General features: G+C 43.7%; 2 protein-coding genes across 2 annotated transcripts; both read left to right on the forward strand.

Annotated features, from left to right (window-relative positions):
* The first annotated feature begins 1,818 nt into the window (after positions 1-1,818).
* On the forward strand, positions 1,819-6,437 carry spty2d1 (SPT2 chromatin protein domain containing 1). The gene is made up of 6 exons (XM_079162571.1): positions 1,819-2,317; positions 2,645-2,759; positions 2,854-4,482; positions 5,186-5,345; positions 5,441-5,518; positions 5,639-6,437. Exons 1-6 carry the CDS (start codon positions 2,255-2,257, stop codon positions 5,730-5,732), a joined length of 2,139 nt encoding a protein of 712 aa, XP_079018697.1. The 5' UTR covers positions 1,819-2,254; the 3' UTR covers positions 5,733-6,437.
* Positions 6,438-6,600: 163 nt separating this feature from the next.
* Positions 6,601-11,122, forward strand: uevld (UEV and lactate/malate dehyrogenase domains). The gene is made up of 12 exons (XM_079163265.1): positions 6,601-6,745; positions 7,436-7,520; positions 7,611-7,676; positions 7,790-7,953; positions 8,039-8,180; positions 8,270-8,364; positions 8,474-8,579; positions 8,859-9,029; positions 9,144-9,308; positions 9,580-9,667; positions 9,855-9,978; positions 10,282-11,122. Exons 1-12 carry the CDS (start codon positions 6,704-6,706, stop codon positions 10,444-10,446), a joined length of 1,413 nt encoding a protein of 470 aa, XP_079019391.1. The 5' UTR covers positions 6,601-6,703; the 3' UTR covers positions 10,447-11,122.
* The last annotated feature ends 40 nt before the right edge of the window (positions 11,123-11,162 follow it).

Raw genomic sequence — 11,162 nt, forward strand, 5'->3', positions numbered from 1 at the left:
CTCCGATGGGCGGCCCGACGTCCAGTAGGAAGTGAGAGACGAGCCGCCGCGTGGGCGGGGCTATCTCTGTTTGACCAATAGGAGCAAAGAGTGGCAGTGAAGGGGCGGGTTGAGACGAGACGTGAGGGACGCCCTGATAGGAGGAGCAGACTCCTGTTTACATATCGGAGCAGATGGCCTTTATTTACATTTTACAGAGCCGATGGAAAGATTTGCTTCGAGTTTATTATTGATTGTGTTCCAACAATCCTTTGTTAAAGGGTCAGATTAGGCGTTATGAATTCAGACAATAGGTCTGGAAAACATCTCGATGAGATCGAAATGTTGCTGTAATATGTTAAAATAAAGGAATCTTCTGTCTGATTTCCCTTCAGTTTGAGCTCTCCACTTTGCTTGTCTTGCATCAGATGTTAGCAAACGTTTCCCCCTAACATCCCATATGCACATCAATATGACAACACTGATCTTCAATATTAGTGTTATTAAAAAAATGAGTTTACAATGAATAGAATGAAACTGTGTAACCCAAGTTAGTGTCATTATAATAACATATGTCTTTATTTTCTCTCTCTCTCTCTCTCTCTCCCTCTCTCTCTCATTCTTAGTTATTTTCTCTGTTGTTGCTATATATTAAACACATGAGCTAGTAGCTATACACTTTTTACATACTGACAGGTATCATACAAAAACTTCAAACAGGAGCTATGGTCCCATGTGGAAAACATTGAAATTGCAGTTGGTGAAAAGTACTCAAATCACTCAAATATTGTAGCCTAGTTAAATTGAATTTTGAGGTACTTTACTGGAGCATTTCATTTGTACGATACTTTGGCTATATTAAATTTAAGTGGTACATATTTTCACTTTTATTCCACTTAATATATAGACAGGTTTAAATACAGTCTCTAAAACATGATACAATATTTATACCCAAACAGGACATAAATAATAAAAAAATAGTATTGACCAGCTTCAGTGCTCTATCGCGTGGGAGCTATGATTATGTAATATGATGAGGCTATAACAGGTTGCGTTGTGTTAACTTGATGAAGAATATCCACAATGGTAGCGACATCATGTGGTCTACAAGTGCCAACATTATTTTAGGACGGACATTGCGTAAAGAAACCATACAGCCGTCACATGCAACTTGGATGGAATACAGTCGCTTTACGTAGCTGATCAAAGTGGAAATACCGTGAAATAATTTTTTACATGTGATTTGTTAAATATAAGTCTACCATTCTGATATGGTACTGACTATACATTGGTGTTGGTGTTCTAGTGTTGTGTGTATTTACTATGTTTTATTTGATATAGACTCATGAAATAAAGTTGAATTAAATTATATATTTATATTTCTTCAGTGCTCTTTTTGTTTGTTTGTCATGTGTCAAATACATCGTAAAAATGTCAATGCAAATGCAAATGAGGTGACACCATTTCATCTCGCACCTGCCTACATAATGTGAAATGTAATTATTAAAAATCCACTGAAGCCAGTTCATTCACAGTATTCTCGTTTATGCCAAAATCCTCGTTTCGATACTTTAATATCAACATATTAAATATCAATATCAACATATTAAACGAGTAGACTACACTTGTTAAAAAGTGTTTTTCTAATAGCATAGTGTATTAAACGGTACGCTGTTTGTATTGTTCTGGTTAGCGATATATTATCGATCCATGACCGAAAACTATGATTTATTTACTGACTCTTTGTAATCTCGCGAAGACGGATACACGCACAAGTGAGTCATCTCACTTCCTTAAAGTACTCTTTGGATCATTGAATTCGTCTGCCTCTCTCGCCGTAGTCTCTACTAACAGTCACCTTAACGTTTTGTCAGAGTTTTAGTCGTCTTCTCTCCGTAGACTTTAATCGTATGGGTATGTTGATGGATCTGGCCTTACTTTCGCGTGTGACATCAGTTCAAAAGTTTGTCTTTCGGGCTTCTTGGTTGGCTAACGTCAGTAAACGTAAGGTTAGCTTATGCTAACTTCGCTAGCATGTGCTAACGTAAGCCGGTGAAGTAAAGTAGCGTTAACTGTCTGAGACACCGATTTACATCCTATGGACTGTTTTTGATGAAGTGTTTTCCTTATAGCCATCTGAGTGCCGCTTGGTTACGCTAAATCCCGTGCCAATCTACCTGGTTTGTAAGCTAAACGCTAACTATAGCATTAGCACCCCCTGGTTCAGTCTGCCCTGATTTATCTCTTAACAGCAGCAGTATCACCTGCTGCCAAAATGATGGACTTTGATAATATATTGGACATCGCCTCGCAAAATCCGAGCTCCAGTAATGTACAGGTAAGTCAAAAATAATGTCACTTGCACTCAATTTACTCCGGCCGAACGGTAAAATGGGGATTTGTGGCCAATCCTGTGAGCACACAAGTGCCAGCTCATCTGTCAGAGGGGATCTGATAAAGTAGCTAGCTGCTAACTTTCACCCTCGTGTTTCAACGTGCACGCGAGGCATTTACAAAATCCCGTTTGCTTGTCAAGTTTTTATATTTCCAATCAATAGGGATCTTTAGGCCCACATATCTGATGAATAACTAAGACTTTAGAAGAGACGGTGCTTTATGTTCCCTATGCTGTAAATGTTCTCGTATTGTGTGTCTCTCTGAGCAGAAGAGATACAGTTTACAAGCTGCACCACCCAAAAAGTACCCGAGGTCAAAAGGCGTAAACCCTTCAGCTGTGCAGGCGCTTCTGAAGAAACAAACCTGTGAGAGCAAAAAGAAAGGTAACTTAAAGTTCAGATGGATAACCAAAGAGCCGTATACATACGGTGCAGAGTGCATTCTTCATTGATTGTTTTGTTATGTATCTTCTTTCAGAAGTCCAAATGAAGAAAAAGAAGGAGGAACTACTAGCAAAGAGGGTTGAGTTGAAGTCAGACCGTAAAGCACGAGCCATGGCTTCCAGGACTAAGGACAATTTCCGAGGCTACAACGGCATCCCGGTGGTCGAGCTTCCTAAGAAGAGAAGATCAAAACTAGAGATGCAGCAAGAAAGGTCGACGAATGAGGAGGGCTTTAGGAATAACTCGATTGACCCGGATGATGAGGATAATTATGAGTATGAACAGACGGATTCAGAATCGGAGCCGGAGCCAGAACTACGGAGACCTGGGAAAACCACAGGTTTTAGTGGAAATGGTGGTGGTAGCAGCAGTAGCAGCAGCAAGCCCTCCTCTAAAAAATCCAGTGGGCCACCCAAGCCCGCTCCGCCTCCCATGAACTTTGCAGAGTTACTCAAATTGGCAGAGAAGAAGCAGTTTGAGCCGGTTGAGGTGAAAGCCAAGGCCGCGAAAAATGAAGACAGGCTCCGGACAGCTGACGAGATAAGGGAGCTGGAGCTGGAGCGCAGGGCTAAAAGACCGAACAAAGACTCGAAGGCAGACAGAGACCGAGACGGCAAATCTCAGGCCAGCTCTAGTTCAGTGAGAAAAAACACTTTTGAGAAGGAGCAGAAAAGCTGCAAACCACAAAAGGCCTCCCTAGAAAAGCAACGTCTTCCCAGTGGGCCAGGAAAGAAGTTACCGACGAGCGATAAAGGCCAGACTTCTTCCAAGCCCTCTGTTGGTGACAGAGAAAGAGAGAGACCCAAGATGTCGCACAGCGATCGAGACAGATCGAAGACAAACTTTTCTAGTTCGTCCGGTGCCGTGAACGGTAAAGGTACTTCGAAAGCCACATCTTCTCAGGTTTCAGCCAAACAAGGGGGGCTCAAGCCCTCATCTAGCCACAAATCCAGCACTTCAAGTGACCTTATCATTAAAAAAGAAAGCTCATCAAGAGCCTCAGGTATTCCTGGGACCAGGACTCCTGGTTCAGCTGTAACAGGCCAAAGATCTCAACAGGGGAGCTCCCAACAGACCAGGCCCAGTCAGGGTGGCTCATCGAAGCAGGGACCTATAGTCGGGGGCCACAAGTCTGGAAAGGGAGAACCACTAAGGCCTGGAATTAACTCTGCTGTCAAATCCAGCGGTAATTCGGTGATGAGGCCTTCATCGGGCGGCCCTCCTAAGGCAGGGAGCCAACCTCAGTCGAGGCCTGAAGGCCCACTCCAGGCAAGAGCTGGCGGGGTCCCACAGGCAAGAGCTGGCGGGGTCCCACAGGCGAGGCCTGGTGGGAGTGGCCTACAGGGTCACCCTCGAGGTGGCGGATCCCGACCTCCGGGGATGGGACCTGGTCGGCCTGGAAGTGGAGGACCAGTACCTGGGCGACCGACTGGCAGCATCGGATCAGGACCTGGAAGACCTGCGTGCACCGTGGTGTCTGAGACCATTTCATCCAAGAATTTTGGTGGACCCAGACCGGGAGTGCCTCCTCGGCCAGGCATGCCACAGAGACCCGGGATGCCACAGAGACCCGGGATGCCACCCAGACCGGGAATGCCACAGAGACCCGGGATGCCACCCAGACCAGGAATGCCACAGAGACTTATGATGAACAGACCACCAGGTTAGAATCGGAGAGTCGATAAAGAGATATTGCTAAACAACTGGACTTGGTGTGTGTGTGTGTGTGTGTGTGTGTGTGTGTGTGTGTGTGTGTGTGTGTGTGTGTGTGTGTGTGTGTGTGTGTGTGTGTGTGTGTGTGTGTGTGTGTGTGTGTGTGTGTGTGTGTGTGTGTGTGTGTGTGTGTGTGTGTGTGTAATTACATTTTCTGTAATTAAGTATTCCCATAGGTATTCCCAGCTCCTACACTGTACACAGAACCAATTGCATAGTATGTAATAAAGCAATACACTTTCTACACGTTGCCTCATTAGCGACATACTACAATAAGTATCTTAAAACGGTGCCTGTTTTGATATGATGTAGTATAACAGAGCCTCTGACATGTTGCTAACGGCCTGAAACGACACACTCGGTATTACGGGACAAAGGGTTTGTTTGCTGAACTGAATGAAGTGTGTCAGCAGCACTCGGCAGCCTTTGTTGTTCCTGCTGGGTCAGAGAGCAGCTATCGTTCAAACACAATTTCAATGTCATTTACCGTTTACCATGAAATTGACTTTCATAAACGCAATAATTCTCAAAACACCCGCTTGCTGGTTTACACATTCCGTACCTCCACAAGCAAGACCAAATGTCCGCTTCATACAGTATGTTAAAAAAACAGCCAATACCCAAATTTAAAATTCTTTTTTTTTTTTATCCAGGTCCAATGTTGCCACCTATCACCTCTGCATACAAGAGGAAATACGAGGAAGATGAAGAAGAGTGTGACTCAGAAATGGATGATTTTATCGATGATGGAGATGAACCGCAGGACGACATTTCCAGGCACATTAAGGAAATCTTTGGCTATGATAAGAACAAGTAAGTGTTGTCCTCATCGATTCTGGTTACAAGTCATTGCTTACTGTATTGTTAGTTCTATATAAAAAGACTGTATCTGCTTCTAACCTCCTCAGGTACAGGGACGAGAGTGACTACGCACTTAAATTCATGGAGAGCAGCTGGAAAGATATGCAGAAAGAGGAGGCCAGGAGGTGAGACATACATCTCACCGTCCTCGACTATACGTGGACTTTTTTTTGTACAGAGAGCTGTGATATGTACCGCCTTTATTTCATGGTATCTTTCTGTCTCTTTGTGCTTCGCTTCTTCAGCCTGAGAATGGCTGTGCAGGAAGATCTGGAGGAGGAGAAAAGGGACCAAGACGACTTTAACATGCAAAAGGGCAAGAGGAAAAAAAAGAACTGAAGCCCCTTTTTGTCGTTGAGAGGAATAAAAAAAACAAAAAACACTCTAGTGTCTGCTGAAAGGTGGGACGGGCGGTCGGCCATGAAGCTCAGTGACATGTGTCCACCTCACCGCGTGTCTTTCTTTCAATCTGATTGGACCAAAACTGAGTGGAGTGGCTCATGGCACCCAGAGGGAAAGAAAGCAATGTTAGTCAAAGACAACCTGAAATGACAAAATATGAACAAATCATTCAGGCATTAGTCTGTGACAAAAAAATTCTCACACTTTCCCTGTTATACTATTTATTTCCCCCGCTGTGCAGTGATCTCACTTTCTTAAAAGGACCTGAGAACTATAAATATGGAAGTGTGATTTCTTCTTTTTTTTTTTTTTTTTAACTAACAATGACATCATCAGTTATGATAAAATGCTATTTTTCAGCAGAAGTTGTTGCATATTTTTCTAAACAAACTTTGATAAGTCAGTTGACTATGCAGAAAACCTATTCACTTATTGTGTTGTGCATTCAAAGGGAGTTGAGATAAATGATTGCTTCAAGGGTTTATTCAATGGTTTTGTTTTTTCTCAGCGTAATATATACAGAACTTGGTTATATTAAGTAGTAGAGTACATAGACAATGGTATGATTTTTGGTTAAGACAATGACATATTCTCTAGCAATATATTATGTGGCACATTGTTTATAAAATAAGTTTTAACTTTGGTAAATGACTTGACGTTTGTTGTCATAGAATGAAAGCAATGCAGCTATGGGAATAACCTCAGCGTCGGGTTTGCTGAAGGTGTGTGCGTGACTTTTCGTCCCTCTTGGCTCGCCGTACGTGACGTACCAAGTGGGCGGAGTCTGTCGTTTCGCTTAGCTACTCGTGAAAGTTTGCGGAAGTTTAATTTGGACAGCTAAAGTTGAAGTCATACGTCCAGAGACCGTCATCAGAAAGACGCTTGGTATTTGTGTTGTACTTCAATAGATGGACCTCCATTCAGAGAAAATACAGCGGATCCTCTCCAAGGTTAGTGACTCAACGAGCAGCTCTAAACTGTCGACATATCGATGCCGGCTGTAGCATAGCAGGCTAGTTAGTCCAGGTACGCTGCTGTCAGCCTTAGACTGGCTCAACCAGCTCGACTTACTTTACATCACGGGTCTATGACTCAAAGCGAGACGTAAACAAACTGCTACTTATATTATGTTTTCTCAAAACAAACCCAGTGATAGGAGGCATCATGAATACAAAATCTCTGCTCTGCGCTGTTTGTCTCCTCGGTGTGTGTCATAAAGTTATTACAGAAATAGTAACAGGATAACTTTGCCCATTGACGTTACTTCCCATTGTCATCCTACCCCTATGATGACGGCTGTTAACGTTTCCATAAGCTAATAAGTGATCAGAGTACCGGGCAGCTCATTTGAATGTGTGATGGGAAGCAGCTTAAAAACACAATAGAATCCTGAATGATCCACTGAACCCCTCACGAGCGTGCTCGTGTGACACTGTTAAGCCTTGATTAAGTGATGGATCTTCATTTTGACTTTGAAGTGAAATAAAAGCTGAACAGCAAAAAGAATTAAATCAATCAAAGAGGTTATAACATTGATTGGAAGTGGGTGGGCTGAATCTGAAAGGTAAATACAAGTTAGTTATGCATATACACGTGTATACAAACATTCATACAGTATATTTGTTTTTCCTGGATTTTAGTACAAATTCCATGATGTTGCGGTTGAGGAGCTGCAGAAGATCTATAGAATCTACCCTGGGATGGTACCGTCCACAGGCACATACAGTGAGTTTTAATTTAAACAAGTCTTTTGTAAACCTCCACATGCATCACATGTATTTCTCGCTGATGACTGTTCCATATCGTCCTTTTCAGCATTTAGTGACGGCACCCAAAAAGATCTTGTGAAATTAGTTGGTAACATCGCTGTCCCGTACAGAGGTAAGTCTGACCTCTGACACGAGGATGGTGTACTACTCTGTTTGGGAGAAAGGGACTATCATGTCGGTGTGAAGTCATTATCATGCGCTGATGCCAGCGTCTCTTATCTTAAGGTCGCTCCTACAACTTCCCCGTTCAGCTGTGGTTGATGGACTCGTTCCCCTTCACTCCTCCCATATGCCTCCTGAGACCGACCCCTAACATGGCCATCAGAGAGGGCAAACATGTTGACGGGGGAGGACGGATTCACCTGCCGGGTCTGCACACCTGGGATTATGTAAGAGCTTACACTTTACGGGTGAAATATGAAACTGTACGCAAGAGGTTCTGAGGTGTCCTCATTTTGTCTTGCTCTGTAACAGCCCAAGTCATCCGTGGTGGGTCTTCTGGCGGAGATGGCTGCCAAGTTTGAGGAGGATCCTCCACTGTCCTCTAAGTCCACAGTGGACAACAAAGACCCCAACGAGCTCCTGGCTTTTGTTTCTAATATACAGATCAACGATGGTGATTCATCTGATATGCAGCTCGGCTGTTCATGATCAAAAATCTGATAATTGTGTGCCGTCGTTGAGCTTAACTCGTGTCTGTTTCAGGTGGAAGCGCACGTCTCGATCAGCCGAACAACAAAGTCTCCGTCATCGGGGGAGGAGATTTAGGAATGGCATCGGTGATGAGCATTTTATCAAAGGTATGCGTCAGGGATTCTACTTCACATTTCATATATTTACACTCTTAGATTAGCATGTCAAATTCTTTTAGTTGACAGGGGAATTTTCTTTCTTCTCATATTCATCCAGTGTAAAGTGGACAAACTCGTTTTCATCGACGTCACTGAAAGTTCGACGAAGGGCGGCAGCACTGATCTAGAGATTTACCGTCTGCCCCAGGTGGAGGTTTCCAGAGGTACGTCACTTTCTGCACAGTCGAGCCTCTTTGCTGAGTCATCACTGATGGAAGCAGACTGGCGTTGTTGCTGAGGGAGACTCTGCTCTATGATATCAGGCAGTGAATCCCAACCAGCTGCTGCTCTGTAGCTGAACCCTGAACTTTGTCAGAAGGATCAACAGAAAACGACGTTTCCATCGGGAATTCATCAACAACGCTTTTTAAGCTTCGCCTATTTTTCCTCCCAAGGCACGCTTGTGAGACGTGTCTTAACTAATGATGACTATCCTTTGTCAGATCTGTCGGCCTCTGCAGGCTCCCGGGTCGTCGTCGTGACCGCAAATTCATGGAGCAGCGAGCAGTCGTACGCGAGCGTGGTCCAGACTAACGTGGACCTGTACAGAGGAATCATCCCAAATCTTGCACGTTTAAGCCCCAACACAGTCATGCTCATCGCCTCACAGCCAGGTTGGTGAGAGACACACGCCCCTCTGAGGAATGGGCCTCGTTGCTCCTGAACCTTTTTTTTTTTTTCTTTTTTTTTGTATCGTCAACTCTGTTGTCTTTCCTGTCACATTCCAGTGGACGTCATGACCCACGTCGCCTGGAGGCAGAGTGGCCTTCCCCCGACACGGGTGATCGGAGCAGGGTGTAACCTGGACTCGGAGCGACTCAGTCACATCCTGGATATAAACCTGAACACTCACAGACCGGCCTGGGTCATAGGAGAGCTTTCAGACAACAAAGGTGAGCCAGAAAAGATCAACGTAATAGTCCCGCGAAGGCCTTGTGTTGCATTAAATGTCATTACACGAATCCTCTTCATCCCCCTCCCTCTTCCTCTTTTAATTGGCGGCCATTGTTTGGATCATCTTCTATTTGTTTTGTGTTGGTATATATAACCACCGATGCTACACTACCTGCTAATCTCGTATCATCTTTCCACTCTTGAGACTTTGTAAAGGCCCTTCATTAAATGGCACACAAGATTGAGCTTGTCCATGTGTTTGTCTTGCAGTTGCTGTGATGAGTAACACTGGGCTGAGCTCCAGTGTGCAGCCAGAGATCGCAACAGGATCCAACTCTACCAAACCATTGTTAGACAGGTACTGGCACGAATTAGTATGACCTCGAGGGAAGGATTTAGAATGTGTGTTCATTTGAAATTGTGGACACAGGTGCAGTTGAAGAAAGTTTTTTTGGGGGGGGGATTAGGAAATGTAGCGATGCAGGTACCTCTCCGTGATGGTTTTTTTGTATTTAAAGTTGCACACTTTGTTTCTGTGCTCGTAGAGCGTTTGAGATGATGAAGAATCGAGGACAGCGGTCGTGGTCTGTGGGTCTGTCCATCGCTGACATCACAAACAGTGTCCTGACGGATAAGATGAAGACCCACTCCGTCTCCACCCTGGCTCAGGTAGAACCACCAAGTGTCTCGTATCAGAACATAAGCATCATTCTCACAAAAGTGTTTTACTTCATTCAATACCCATTGAAGTCAGATGCATCAGTGTGCGACACTGAAGTGAAGCTGTCTCAGCCATTAGCAATGTTTTTTTTAATTTTAGGGTGTTAAGACAATGACGCCAGTAAAGGAAATGAAAGTTAAGCTTACTATTGCAACGTCGAATGAACTGGTTCTTGCACATTTTGCGTACGTTTAGGTAATTTGACTATAGAAGGTAGTTACAGGTTGATCTGAGCTCTCTGTTTGCTTTAGGGCTGGGGTGGCATAGGTGCAGAGGTGTTCCTCAGCTTGCCGTGCATCATGGGATCAAACGGTTCCACGCGCTTGGCCGGAGTGTCACTGGGGCAGGAAGAAGACTCCAAGCTGAGAGAAAGTGTCACCTCCCTCTCTGACCTCATGGGTCAGCTCAGGGTATGAAGGATATGATTGTATTCCCAGTTTGGGAGACAGCAGCTGCTTGTTGACGGTTCACGAGTTAAAACTCAAAACGCACAAACACACACACTGCAGATGGACTGTGCTTGTGCTGAACACTAGAATTTGAGTTATACATACAATTACTGTCCTAAATCCATATAGTTTAATCATGAGATTTGTTAGTATATTCTCGTTGGATACTGTGTATTAAATGTGGGTATAAAGAAAAATGTTACATGAATGCACTGTTATATTTTTGGAAAGTCATGGAATTTTATGCTAAAGCATCTCATGCTGATGCTTGTAGTTTTGAAATATATTTTTGTCTGAACTACATTTACCAAAGAGGACGTAATCATCCTTACTTTTGTACTGATCCATTCCTTACATAATGCCTTTGGAGAGAGAAATCAGGGTGCGAGGCATGTATATTATATTCAGGTGCTGGGGTTGACTCATTGATGAAATACAGCCCGTATATTTTAATGGCCTTATTTGAAGTCTTAGTGCTGTTTCCATAATTGAAGCAATCAACATTTCAAATGCATTCATATTTGAAGTGCCGTTGCTCTTTTTTTGCCTACTTTGTGTAAAATACTCTGCACTGCTAGAACCTATAATATGTACAGTAAGACTACACAATGTTGTGGGTGTGCAATAAATGTCTGAAACCAGATGTGGATCGTCTCTGTGGGAAAGAGAAGACAATGGACAAC

Source organism: Pholis gunnellus, assembly GCF_910591455.1.
Source record: "Pholis gunnellus genome assembly, chromosome: 7".
Lineage (NCBI taxonomy): Eukaryota > Metazoa > Chordata > Actinopteri > Perciformes > Pholidae > Pholis > Pholis gunnellus.